Source organism: Nycticebus coucang, chromosome 10 (genome assembly GCF_027406575.1).
Source record: "Nycticebus coucang isolate mNycCou1 chromosome 10, mNycCou1.pri, whole genome shotgun sequence".
NCBI lineage: Eukaryota > Metazoa > Chordata > Mammalia > Primates > Lorisidae > Nycticebus > Nycticebus coucang.
Genome location: NC_069789.1, coordinates 118491335 through 118505512, shown reverse-complemented (window position 1 = coordinate 118505512; position 14178 = coordinate 118491335). Strand labels below are relative to the sequence as shown.

The window sequence follows — 14178 nt, the reverse complement described above, 5'->3', positions numbered from 1 at the left end:
AAGAATGACACATAGCTGACTGGGGACATGAGACTCTGGCAGGCCACTTAAGAGAATGGCATTCCTGTGTGAAATGTGCCCAGTAACCCTTCAGATGCCTGAGGTGTTTGGGGTGGGAGAGTTGTTTGTTTTTACAGTTTTTGGCCGGGGCTGGGCTTGAACCTGCCACCTCCCATATATGGGGCCAGCACCCTACTCCTTGAACCACAGGCACCGCCCATGTTGGTTATTTTTATTTTTTATTTTTTTGTAGAGACAGACTCACTTTATGGCCCTCGGTAGAGTGCCATGGCATCACACAGCTCACAGCAACCTCTAGCTCCTGGGCTTAAGCGATTCTCTTGCCTCAGCCTCCCGAGTAGCTGGGACTACAGGCGCCCGCCACAACGCCCAGCTATTTTTTGGTTGCAGTTCAGCCGGGGCCGGGTTTGAACCTGCCACCCTCGGTATATGGGGCCGACGCCTTACCGACTGAGCCAGAGGCGCGGCCGCCCCATGTTGGTTATTTTATCAGCACTCTGGTTCAACTCTTGGCATGCTCCCCAATCTCTGATTTTCTTACTAGGAAGGTTTAGAGTTAGTTGTGCAAGAATTACCTTCCTAATTTTGTGACATCCTGGAGAGCCTTTAGTTATCTCAAGGAGGTGTTTGTTTGTTTTTTGAGATAGAGTCTCACTTTGTTACCCAGGCTAGAGTGCTGTGGCCTCAGCCTAGTTCACAGGAACCTCAAACTCCTGGGTTCAAGTGATCCTCTGCCTCCTCCTCCTGAGTGGCTGGGATTACAGGCTCCTACCGTGATGTCTAGTAAAGTTTTCTATCTTTAGTAGAGACGGGGTTTTGCTCTTCCTCAGACTGGTCTTAAACTCCTGAGTTCAAGGGTCCCTCCTCCCTTGGCCTCAGAGAGTGCTAGCAATTACAGGTGTGAGCCACAGCGCCTGGCCTGTTTAAATCTTAAAAAAGTGAAAGTGAGATAAGATTCATGTCATTCAGCAGGCAGAGGTTAGTGTTATTACTAAAGCTTGCTGTCCATTTCCCCATATGTAAATTGAATTTTTGAACTAGATCATGAACTCTCTGAGGTCACAGAGATAAGAGCAGTTGTTTAATTTAGTTTTCCATCTCTCTTGCTGCTCCCAGCATGATCCTTTGGAGCCATATAAAACAAGCCTGCTCCATATTCAATAGGTAGCTCTATAGCTATTCCAAAAGAGCTATCAGAGCACCCCATTCTTCCTGTTCCCAGCTTAAAGTTCCCTGGTATTTTCTGTGAGGAGATCTTTGTTACCTTTGGAAGTCTTCCACATAGTGTACCATTATTCATTTATTCAATTATCCATTTATTCATTTTGCCTACCCCAAGAACTTTCATTAAGAAATTTATAGGCTCAGTACCTGTAGCTCAAGCGGCTAGGGCACCAGCCACATATACCAGAGCTGGTGGGTTCAAATACAGCCCGGGCCTGCCAAACAACAATGACAACTACAACCAAAAAATAGCCGGCATTGTGGCGGGTCCCTGTAGTCCCAACTGCTTGGGAGGCTGAGGCAAGAGAATCACTTAAGCCCAGGAGCTGGAGGTTGCTGTGAGTTGTGATGCCTGCCTCTATCCAGGGCAACAGCTTGAGGCTCTGTCTCAAAAAAAAAAAGAAAGAAAGAAATTTATAACCTATTATAATTAAGAGCACAGGTTTTGGGCAAATGACTGAATTTTTCTAGAATTCTGTATCTTCGGGTGGCGCCTGTGGCTAAAGGAGTAGGGCGCTGGTCCCATATGCCACAGGTGGCGGGTTCAAACCCAGCCCTGGCCAAAAACCAAAAAAAAAAAAAAAAAAGTGAATTCTGTATCTTCGTTTATAAAATGGAATTCTTCAACAATTAAAAAAATTAGCCAAGCATGGTGTCACATATCTATAGTCCCAGCTACTTGGGAGGTTGAGGTGGAAGGATTGCTTGAGCCCAAGAGGTTAAGATTACAGTGAGCAATGATTTTGCCATTGTCTATCAGCCTCGGTGACATGGTGAGACCCCATTACTAAAAATAAATAAAAATAAAGTGGAGCTTTCTAGAACTGTATGTATCTGAGATGAGATAATGCACATGAAGAACTTAAGCAAGGGTCTATTACATAGAAAGCATGCAAATTAAATGGAGGCTAAATTTTCCAACTCAGATTGTTAGAACACACTTGCATCATCTTTTTCTAATATCGAGAGGGTAGGGGAATATACAATTAAAACTTGTTTTCTGTTTATTAGAACTATGGTTGGAGGGCTTTAAGGCGATTAGATATAGCTTCTTTGCAGCTTTTCTTTCAGGTCCATTTTTTATTGCTTTGTAACATGTTTATTTGGAAGCCTCGGGGGTTTTTTTGTTTGGGGTGTGTGTGTGTGTGTGTGTGTGTGTGTGTTTTTAAGACATTGTCTCACTATGATGCCCTGCAACAACACCCAGCTGTTTTTTGGCTGCTGTTGTCATTGTTGTTTGGCAGGCCTGGGCCGGGTTCGAACCCGCCAGCTCTGTTGTATGTGGCTGGCACCCTAGCTGCTGAGAAACAGGTGCGGAGCCGCCTTTTCTTTTCTTTTCTTTTCTTTTTTTTTTTTTCTTTTGTTGAGCTAGAGCCTCACTCTGTTGCCCTAGGTAGAGTGCTGTGGAGTCATAGCTGCCACAAAGGTCTGCTAGTTTTCTTTTTCTGTTTGTAGTAGAAATGGTCTCACTCTTTGTTGGGCTAGTCTAGAAATGGTGAGCTCAAGCATTCTACCCACCTGGGCCTTGAAGAGTGTAGGATAAACAGGCGTGAGCCACCATGGTCATGTCTCAGTTTTCTTGAAGAAAAATGCTGTTACGTTAGTTTTGACAGGCAAATATTATAAGATTGGTATTGTTAAAAACTTGAATGATAGGGCGGCGCCTGTGGCTCAAGGAGTAGGGTGCCGGTCCCATATGCCGGAGGTGGCGGGTTCAAACCCAGCCCCGGCCAAAAAAAAACTTGAATGATAGAAAGTAGAAGAATCTCTTTTAAATATAGGTGATCTTCTTTGGTTATTCAGATTCTATAGCTAACATTTTAAACAATAAATTTTAAAGCCTTGGCAGTGCACACTGGCTCGTGCCTGTAATCCTAGCACTCTGGGAGGCCAAGGTGGGTGGATCACCTGAGCTCATGGGTTTGAGACCACCCTGAGCAAGAACAAGACCTCATCTCTAAAAATGGTGGGTTCCTGTAGTCCCAGCTACTTGGGAGACTAAGGCAAGAGAATCACTTGAGCTCAACAGTTTGAGGTTGCTGTGAGCTATGATGCCAGGGCACTCTACCAAGGGCAACAAAGTGAGACTCTGTCTAAGTAAATAAATTTTAAAGCCTTTTAAACTTTGAGCTTTAAATTTTAAACTTTAAATTTAAAAAATTACCCTTTTAAAAGACAGAGAATAGGGCAGTGCCTGTGGCGCAGTGAGTAGAGCGCCGGCCCCATATACCGAGGGTGGCGGGTTCAAACCCAGCCACGACCGAACTGCAACAAAAAATAGCCGGGCGTTGTGGTGGGCGCCTGTAGTCCTAGCTACTCAGGAGGCTGAGGCAAGAGAATCACCTAAGCCCAGGAACTGGAGGTTGCTGTGAGCAGTGTGATGCCACAGCACTCTACCGAGAGCAATAAACTGAGATTCTGTCTCTACAAAAAAAAAAAAAAAGATAGAGTATTGCTCCTTATTTGGTTGTGACAATGTGTAATAAACACACTCAGCCCTCTCTCTTTTTTTTCTTTTCTTTCTTTTCTTTTTTTTTTTTAGGGCACTGCCCAGCCCTCTCTTTTATTAAAATAAGAAGTCAGGGCCTGGTACGGTGCTCACACTTGTAATCCTAGCATTCTGGGAGGCGGAGGTGGGTGGATTGCCTAAACTCAGGAGTTTTAGACCAGCCAGAACCAGAGTGAGACCCCCATCTCTAAAAATAGCCAGGCATTGTGGTGGGTGCCTGTAGCCCCAGCTACTTGGGAGGCTGAGACAAGAGAATCACTTCAACCTAAGAGTTTGAGGTTGCTATGAGCTAAGATGCCATACACTCAACCAAGGGTGACAAAGTGAAACTCTGTTTCAAAAATAAAATACAATAAAAATAAGAACTCATGTTTGTGGATAACTACTGTATAGTACAGGGTGCTGAACCACTTCATATGCATCTTACCCTTTCACCCTCATGACTGCCTTGTCACAGCCATGGTAAATTACTCGACCAAAATCACAGAACTTGTCAGTTAGATTCTTCGTATAACTAGATGCTAGAGAGATGGTCATTGATTCAGTTACTATGTAAAAAGATGTGTCGTACATCATTAATTTGCTTTTCCCTCCGTGATAAAAAGTCTAAATGTCACACTTCTAAATTTTGCCTCTGGCGGTAAGAGGAACAAGCATCAGCCACTTGTCACAACCTGAAAGGCTCTGTCAGTGGTTTAGGAGGAGTGGGCATCCACTGTGAGCAGTGACAGGCTTTGTGGAGTACTTGGTATTTTTCTGGGACCCCAGAATCCATCCACTTAACATTCTCCAAACTGAATCAGTTAGCAGGCTGTATGAAGATTAGATTTTCTTTGTCTTGGTTTGTCATTTGAGGTGATGTCAACCAGAAGGCCAGAAATGGGCTTGCTCTTTCTTTGGTGTACATTCTATTCTCAGCACCTATAGTCCCAGCTACTTGGGAGGCTGAGGCCACTTGTTTGCATAAGAAGTCCTCAAAGAATCTCAGACTAGGGGCGGCGCCTGTGGCTCAGTCGGTAGGGCGCCGGCCCCATATACCGAGGGTGGCGGGTTCAAACCCGGCCCCGGCCAAACTGCAACCAAAAAATAGCCGGGCGTTGTGTCGGGCGCCTGTAGTCCCAGCTACTCGGGAGGCTGAGGCAAGAGAATCGCTTAAGCCCAGGAGTTGGAGGTTGCTGTGAGCTGTGTGAGGCCACGGCACTCTACCGAGGGCCATAAAGTGAGACTCTGTCTCTACAAAAAAAAAAAAAAAGAATCTCAGACTAAACAGGAAGTGATTTGTTCCCATATAAAGGCTTAAAGGAAGGAAGATGGGCAGAAGGAGGAAAGAGAATGGTTGACTTGTGACCTGGTAGCTACTTATCTCCTTTAGTGGATTTTGTGTAAAATCTCTAACTACTGTACGTCTATAGGCTATGTGCATTTCTAAGTAAATCTGCCCTTCTAAATTGGTCTCATCAACTTGGAAATGAAACCAATTTGCCAGAGACACACCTGAGTCTATTTACTTTGATCCTATTTGCTTACCTTCCTTATTAGTAGACATTTTAACAAAAGGCCAGAATTGCAAGTAAATTATTTTTTTGGTTTTAGGAAATTTACCGTTTGTTTAGAGCAGTGTTTTCTCATGTAAGCTTTAAAATAAAAGGATTAAGAAATTTTGGAGCAATATTAATAATGTTAATGAGCATGGGCTTTAGGGATATAGATCTTGGCTTTGAATCCAAGTACTGTCACTTACCAGTTATGTCATTTAGACGCGTGAGAGGTTTTTTCTCTGCAAACTGGAGTGTCATGAGGTTTAAAATAATACTTGGTTCTAGTTGCCACTTGGCATTTGGTAGAAAAAATAATAATATTTGGGTGCCCAGGCATGGTAGCTCGTGCTTATAAATCCTAGCAGTTTGGGAGGTCTAGGTGAGCCCAGGAATTTGAGACCTGCTGGGCAACATAGCAAGACCCTATTTCTACAAAATGTAAAAAAATACTCTGAAGGCTGAGATGGGAGGATTGCTTGAGCCCTGGAGTTTGAAGTTGCAGTAAGCTATGATAGTACCCCTGCACTCTAACCCAGACAATAGAGTGAGACCCTGTCTCAAAAAAAAAAAAAAAAAGGTAGCCGGGTGTTGTGGCGGGCACCTGTAGTCCCAGCTACTCGGGAGGCTGAGGCAAGAGAATCACTTAAGCCCCAGGAGTTGGAGGTTGCTGTGAGCTGTGTGAGGCCACGGCACTCTACCGAGGGCGATAAAGTGAGACTCTGTCTCTACAAAAAAAAAAAAAAGGAATTTGCTTGATTTATAAAGTTCTTAAGTAGTTGGTATTGGTATTCCTGTTCCTACTGCTTGAGGAAGGTAATTTAGGGGAAGAACAGGCAAAGATAAGCTTGATTTGTCTTGTTTGAATAGCTTGCTTTACCCTTCCCTAATTCGAAAGCCATTAGGATTAACCCCAGGCTAACATATCAAAAGGAATCCTCATTTGGGAAAATCAGCCCTAGTAGAAAGCATGCTCTATCAGTCTATCTCATCTCTAGAAAGAAGAGATTATTTGCTTTCTTTTCTTTTTCTTTCTTTCTTTCTTTCTTTCTTTTTTTGTTGTTGTTGTTGTTATTGTTGCAGTTTGGCCCTGCTCGAACTCACCACCCTCGGTATATGGGTCTGGCGCCCTACCCACTGAGCCACAGGCGCTGCCCCAAGATTATTTGTTCTTTTTTTCTTTTCTTTTTTTTTTTTTTTTGAGATAGAGTCTTACTGTGTCACCCTCGGTAGAGTGGTATGGCGTCACAGTTCACAGCAACCTCAAATTCTTGGGCTCAAGTGATTCTCTTGCCTCAGCCTCCCAAGTAGCTGGGACTATAGGTGCCTGCTGCAATGCTCGGCTATTTTTGTTGCCATTGTCATTGTTGGTTAGATGGCTCAGGCCAGGTTCAAACCCCCCAACTTCAGTGTATGTGGCTGGTGCCGTAACCACTGTGCTATGGGCGCCAAGCCTATTTGTTTTATATTTCATCTTTAAAAGATTTTAGCCATCTTTGTGTATATAACATTCATTATCCATGTGTAGTGTTTGAAAAACTTCCTGTTTATTCCACTGCATCCCAGCTAAAGGATGTGGATAATCATCTTATTGTTATTTTATTAAATAAACAAGGCCCACTTCTTATAAACATCTTTGTTCTAATAATGCAGTCTCATACTCAAAGTGTGACTGTGTTTCAACTTTCTGGCATCTTGTGTGATATTTGGAGGGCAGAGGATAGAAAATTAGTGAGATGAGTAAGTAGGTCTCTATCCTGTTTGAAATCTTTCCAGTGTTCACACCACTGTGAGTTCTCCTCTGGAACCTTCCTGATTTTTAAGTGGAATGTTGATCCTCACTCTTTTTTTTCTCCTGGACAGAAACCAAAGCCGAAACCCCGGCCATCCATTACAAAGGCAACTTGGGAAAGTAATTATTTTGGAGTACCCTTAACAACCGTTGTGACTCCAGAGAAGCCGATCCCCATTTTTATTGAAAGATGTATTGAGTACATTGAAGCCACAGGTAAGAGTGTTACCTTATCACAGTTTATACCTTTCCCTGTCTGTAAAATGTTTTCTGGAGCTGTTGGCTTTCTAAGCCATTGGAGATTCTGGAATTAGCTGTTGAGTGTGAGATTCACTCAGAAGGAGCTGAGCAGTCTTGACAACTGTCAGATTTATGAATTCTCAGTTTTTGTGATGTTTCAAAGCTCTATATGGTATTTATTAGACCTTGGGAATTGTGGGAACAATTCTATTCTCAGGCCTGTGGTTGTGGCTGGTTAGATATTTCCTCGTGCTATCTCAGCATCCCACCATAGCAGCAGTGGTGTCAGTTGTCTGTGTGTTAACCTCCAGAGCGGTAAGCTCCTTGCGGGTTTTATGTATCATTGTATTCTCTGCACTATACTGGATACACAGTACATTTGAGTTTCCTAAAATGAATGAGTGATTGTGACTGTTACAGCCCTTGATATTGATACTGATATTGATATTGATCAGGGACCTGAGATGTATTAATAAAATTTTTTTCTAAGATAAAAAAAGAACTAGGATGCTTGGGATATCTTTTGGTTATGCAGCTGAATATCAGCTCCACTGACAACTTGGCATTATCACAAAGGCAAACTGTTTTGGAAAAATATTCTCCATTGTTTGTTTGTTTGTTTGTTTTGAGACAGAGTCTCACTATGTCACCCTCAGTAGAGTGCTATGGCATCACAGCTCACAGCAACCACCAACTCCTGGGCTTAAGCAATTCTCTTGCCTCAGCCTCCCAAGTAGCTGGAACTACAGGCACCTACCACAATGCTCGGCTATTTTTTGGTTATAGTTGTCACTGTTGTTTGGCAGGCCCAGGGTGGATTTGAACCTTCCAGCTTCAGTGTATGTGGCTGGCACCCTAGCCGCTGAGCTACAAGCACTGAGTCTGCATTGTTCTTGAAATAACATTTTACTTGTGTTGTCTCATTCACTTTTGTCTCATTCACTTAGAGCTCCCATGTGTCTTTTTGGCCTTCCAGTTTCACACTGTTGTTTCTCTTCATTTGCTCCTGGCTGCTTTCAAAGCTGATGAGTTTGTGTTTTTTGGGTTTTTTTTTTTTGCAGTTTCTGGCCGGGACTGGTCAGAACCCACCACCTCTAGCATATGGGGCCGGCGCCCTACTCCTTTGAGCCACAGGTGCCGCCCCAAAGCTGATGAGTTTTGAGAAGATAGGGGTGCAGCAGCCACATGCTAATGTGGATCCTTGAGTATTAACAGTTGTGCTCCAAACTAATTTGAAACTAAAGTAGGTATTACAGCCTTTCTATGTGTTCTTTCTAATTCTGGTGTTACTACACGCCTGTAATGATATTAAGCATTATGTGGTACAGACAACCTGCTAGCATTATCATGTGAAGCTGACACTGTTATTATTTACTTAGGATGGTGCAAATTAGGGAGGGTAACTTTTAACTTCAAGGCTGCCAAGGACCTTGTAGTTGTTTCTAGGGTTTCCACAGTGGTACTCCAGTTTTGTTTCATTTGTTCTGTATGCTGTTTCTGTTTCCATCTTTTTGACACTGGTTTTATGTCAATTTCTTTCTGTTGCCTCTCTCTTGGACAACAAGGAAGTCTATAAGAAGCAAATCTGAGTGGTTGAAGGCTCTCCATGTCTATACTGCACTTAAAGAGATTATGTCATTTTTGTAGGAGGAGGTAGGGAGCCTTTTTCTCTCTTTAACTTTTTTTTTTTTTTTTTTTTTTTTGAGATAGAGCCTCAAGCTGTTGCCCTGGATAGAGTGCTGTAGAGTGCTCACAGCAACCTCCAACGCCTGGGCTTAAGCAATTCTCTTGCCTCAGCCTCCCAAGTAGCTGGGACTACAGGCACCTGCCACAATGCCCAGCTATTTTTTGGTTGTAGTTGTCACTGTTGTTTGGCAGGCCCAGGCTGGATTTGAACCCACCAGCTTTGGTGTATGTGGCTGGCACCTTAGCCACTTGAGCCACAGGCACCGAGCCTCCTTAACTTTTTATTTTGAAATAATTCCAGAATTTTAGGAAAGTTACAAATATTTAAAGTTATAATACATTGTAAGTTAGAAAAATTCCCAGGTTTCCTAAATGCTAACATTTTGCCACATTTACTTTATCATTCTTTCGCTCTTTTCTATCTCTCTATAAAATTTTTGAAAGTTGCAGATATGATGCCTTTTACTTTTAAATACTCTTGGATATTTCCTAAAAACATTCTCTTATAAAACCACTATGTATTTGTCAAGATTAGGAAATTGACAATGATCTAGTACTAATCTATCTATAATCTAAAGACATTTACATTTTATAGTTATCTACTAACATCCTTTATAGCAACAGACAAGAAACTTTTTTTGGTCTAGTACTTATTCCCAGACCACATGTTACATTTAGTTGTCAAACCTTTCATCTGGAACTATTTGGGTGGTCTTTCATTATGACCTCGATAGTTTAAAGAATTACAGTTCAATTCTTTTGTAGGATGTTCCTCACTTGGGAAGGATGGGGTCTGCCAGCCTTTTCCACTGTAAAGCTGCTCATTTCCCCTTTGTCACAAATATATTATGTTGTGGGGAACTACTTTGAAACTGTATACATAGCAGGTTTCTCCTCATAGTTTCACCCGCTAGTTTAAGCATCTTCCATCGATGACTCTGGGACAGTAAACATCATAGTTGTTGTAATTCCTTCTCATATTAGTTGATACTCTCTTGTCAGGAAGAACTTGCCCTGTTCAGGAAGAGTCTTTGTGAATGGCTTACTTGAGTGACTCAGGGCAGTAGCATCAGGTGCTTGAATATTCTCTACCTGCCTTCTTGCTGAGCATTATCAGAGGTCTTGAGCTATCTCACCCACCTTGCTTCTCTAATTCTTAAGCTTTCCACTCAGCATGATTAGCTTTTTTTTTTCTTTTTTTGAGACAGAGTCTTAGTTTGTCGCCCTCAGTAGACTGCTGTAGCGTCACAGCTCACAGCAACCTCCAACTCTTGGGCTTAAGCGATTCTCTTGCCTCAGCCTCCCGAGTAGCTGGGACTACAGGCGCCCACCACAACGTCCAGCTATTTTTTTGTTGCAATTCTCAATTGCTGTTTTAGCTGGCCAGGCCAGCTTCAAACCTGCCTCCCTCCTTATATGGGGCTGGCGTCCTACACACTGAACCACAGGTGCCGCCCCATGATTAGCTTTTTTATGTCCTTAACAAAATAATACCTCTCCTACCTATTCTATTTGTGATTTCTCTTTGAAGACCTCTTCTACCCTACCCCCAGCCTACCACTAGCCACCACCAAGCTGCTGCTTCTCTTAAAGCTCAACTAAAGCGTGCCATTGTCCACTCTTGTCTCCCACATGCTTGGAGCTTCAGGGTCATCTCTGACACATCTGATCAAATCTCAAGTCTGTCAGTTCTACTTGGCCATTTCTTGGTGCTATCCCTTCCCCGCCATCACCTACCTTCTCATTCCATCCTGCTTATGTGACATTTCGTCTGCCAAAAAACTTGCTTCCTCCTTGGCTACCACAGGTGGGCCACACTCTTGACCCCTCCTGCCCATACACAGGACCAGCAGAACAATTACTATTCTGTTATCTTTTGCCTGCCTTGTTTTTCTTTCCCTCCCTCCTTCCTTTTCTCCCCCCTCCTTTCTTTCTGCTTTCCGATACTTCAAACATTAATTTTAAAACTGTTTTACAAAACTGCTTCTTGGCCTTTTGGCTAAGATCAAGTATAAAAATTATTTTACAAAAATACAAACTGTATCAGAAGGATGTAGACCATACAGAATTTCTTCTTCTTCTTTTTCTTGTTTTTTTTTTTTTTACAATTTTTGGCGGGGGCCGGGTTTGAACCCGCCACCTCCAGTATATGGGGCCGGTGCTCTACTCCTTTGAGCCACAGGTACCGCCCTCTTTTTATTTTTTATTGAGACAGCATCTCACTATGTCGCCCTCAGTAGAGTGCTGGGGCGTCTACTCACAGCAACCTCCAACTCTTGGGCTAAAGCAACTCTCTTGCCTCAGCCTCCCAAGTAGCTGGGACTACAGGTGCCCACTACAATGCCTGGCTGTTTTCTTTTGTTACAGTTGTCATTGTTGTTTAGCAGGCCCAGGCCGGGTTCACAACCACCAGCCTGGTGTATGTGCTTGGTGCCCTACCACTGAGCAACAGGCACCGAGCTGCCAAACAGAATTTCTTTGCCTTTGGGTATGCCCTTCGTGTGGTCTGAAATGTCTGACATTCCTCCTTCCTCTGGAAGTTATCCTTGTTCTCAAGAGTTCCTGACCCCAAATAGTACTTTTTGTTCATTCATTCATTCATTATTTTACTGATTATTAAAAATGTCAGATTTAGCCTTGGCACCTATAGCTCAGTGAGTAGGGCACCAGCCACATACACTGAGGCTGGCAGGCTCAAGCCCGTCCCAGGCCTACTAAAACAACAATGACAACTAGAACCAAAAAAATAGCTGAGTGTTGTGGTGTGCACCTGTAGTCCCAGCTACTTGGGGGGCTAAGGCAAGAGAACTGCTTAAGCCCACGAGTTGGAGGTTGCTGTGAGCTGTGACAACACAGCACTCTACTAAGGGCAACATAGTGAGACTCTGTCTCAAAAAAAAGTCAGATTTAATAGCCAAATATAACACTTTTTTTTTCAAATATAGCACTTTTAATGTAACCTCCCTGGTAGTTCTTTTCAAGTAAATTTCACATTCCTGAAACATTCTCTGAAATTTACATTTCAAGTAAATTTCACATTCTCTGTTCTCCTGTCTGCCTAGAGCCTAGTATACCATATACTTTAATTATTGATTGAATGAATGGTTTTCAATCTGGAATACCTTAATTCCATTGTTTTCTTATTCTTTTTATTTATTTATTTTTTTAAGAGTCACTTTGTTGCCCTCAGTAGAGTGGTGGCATCACAGCTCACAGCAACCTCCAGCTCTTGGTCTTAGGCAATTCTCTTGCCTCAGCCTCCCAAGTAGCTGGGACTATAGGTGCCCGCCACAATGCCTGGCTATTTTTTGCTGCAGTTTGGCCAGGGTAGGTTTCGAACCCACCACCCTCAGTATATGGGGCTGGTGCCCTACTCACTGAGTCACAGGCACGTCCCCACCCCACCTCGCCCCCATTTTCTTATTCTTTAAAAAAAAAAAAATTAGTCGTGTATTTCCCTTTGATGGCATAGTTTGTGCCTTTATGGAATTTCAAAAAAAAAAAAACCCTGTTATCTATGTGCTTAGCGTATATTAGGGGAATATCTTTGTGTAGTCTTTCTTCCTAAAAGAGCTCCTCCCTCCTTTATAAAATTAGGTATGTTCATCGTAGAAATTTAACAAAAGGCAAAATTTGTAAGAAAGAATTTAAATAGTCATGTCTTTCACTTAGTGAAAAACCACCTTTTTCTTTTTTTTTTTTTTTTTCAAATAGAGTTTTGCTTTGTTGCCCTTGGTACAGTTCCATGGCATCAGAACTCACAGCAATCTCAAACTCTTGGGCTCAAGTGATCCTCTTGTCTCAGTCTCCCAAGTAGCTGGACTACAGGCACCTGCCACAACGCCCAGCTATTTTTAGAAACAGAGTTTTGCTCTTGCTCTGGCTGGTCTCGAACTCCTGAGCTCAAGCAATCCACCCACCTCAGCCTCCCAGAGTGCACCCCCCTCCTCAAACTCCTAGGCTCAAGCATTCCACCTGCTTCAGTCTCCTGAGTAGCTAGGACTACAAGTGGGCTTGACTATGCCTAGCTAATTTGTCTATTTTTTGTAGCGATGGAGTCTCACTGTGTTGCTCAGGCCATTCTCAAACTTCTAGCCACAAGCTGTCCTCCTGCCAAAGCCTCCCATAATGCTGGGATTATAAGTGGCCCATACTCAACAACATTATTTTATTTTAATTGATAAATAAAAATTATATATAACAACATGTTTTGAAACAAGGAAAACATGACTGCATTATGCAGTGCTATGGATATATGAACACAGGACTGCTGCGTTCCTCTTTGGACAGGTTGTGTGTGTGAATTGGGCTTCAGGGGCTCCATCAGATTATGGTGAATAATTGAATGAATCATAGCCTGCTGTTTCTCCCAGCTTTGACTGACTGAACTTGCACTTTGCTAAGGGAAAATGGGTGCTTCCACTTGACCTCTCTTCTCATCTCTCCCTCTGTTGCTCATGGTGGGAATGGCTGTGTGACTGCAGCTTCCACATGTTATTCCAGGCAGGCACTCCTGGCTGATGACAGACAACATTCCCAATGAAGCTTGTTTGCCAGGCCTAGTCCAAGCAGTCCAAAGTCAGAAGTCATTGTGTCTTTGTTTTGTGTCTTTCTCGTGCACTTTGAGGCTTATCCTGGCAAATAAAACATTGCATTGTCACTTGTGAGGGCAGGGCTCAGAAGTTCACAGTCCTACAGGTTAGGGTGGGGGAAAGACTCATGCCCCAGCACCTTTGGTGCTGCCCACCTGCCTCATAGCACAGCCAGCAAGAGTAGAAAACAAACCTTGCAGTGAAGAGGAGGGTGATATAACCACTTAACAATTGGGACAACTTTAACCATTTTATTGCCTTAAAATTATTTTTTTCTAATTATAAGAGTAACATACTTGCTCACTATAAACAAATTCATCATTATAAATACGTATGACAGAAAATGAAACTCTTTTATAATCCTAATCTCTGGAAGTTATCCACTTTAATACTTGGATTATGATCAGGTGAGGTGTCTCACACCAGTAATCCTAGTGCTCTGGGAGGCCGAGGCAGGTGGATTGGCCTGAGCTCAGGAGTTCAAGACCAGTCTGAGCATGATTAAGACCCTGTCTTTAAAAAATAGCACAGGCATTGTTGCGGGTGCCTATAGTCGCAGTTCCTCAGGAGGCTGAAACA

General features: G+C 42.9%; 1 protein-coding gene across 5 annotated transcripts in view; it reads left to right on the top strand.

Annotated features, from left to right (window-relative positions):
• ARHGAP35 (Rho GTPase activating protein 35) overlaps positions 1-14178 on the top strand; it is a 142942-nt gene that overhangs the window by 67160 nt on the left and 61604 nt on the right. For all 5 annotated transcript variants that reach the window (XM_053604161.1, XM_053604163.1, XM_053604160.1 and 2 more), the window contains one exon: positions 7153-7297. In XM_053604161.1, the coding sequence (XP_053460136.1) occupies positions 7153-7297 (145 nt within the window). The remainder of the gene's footprint in view (positions 1-7152; positions 7298-14178) is intronic.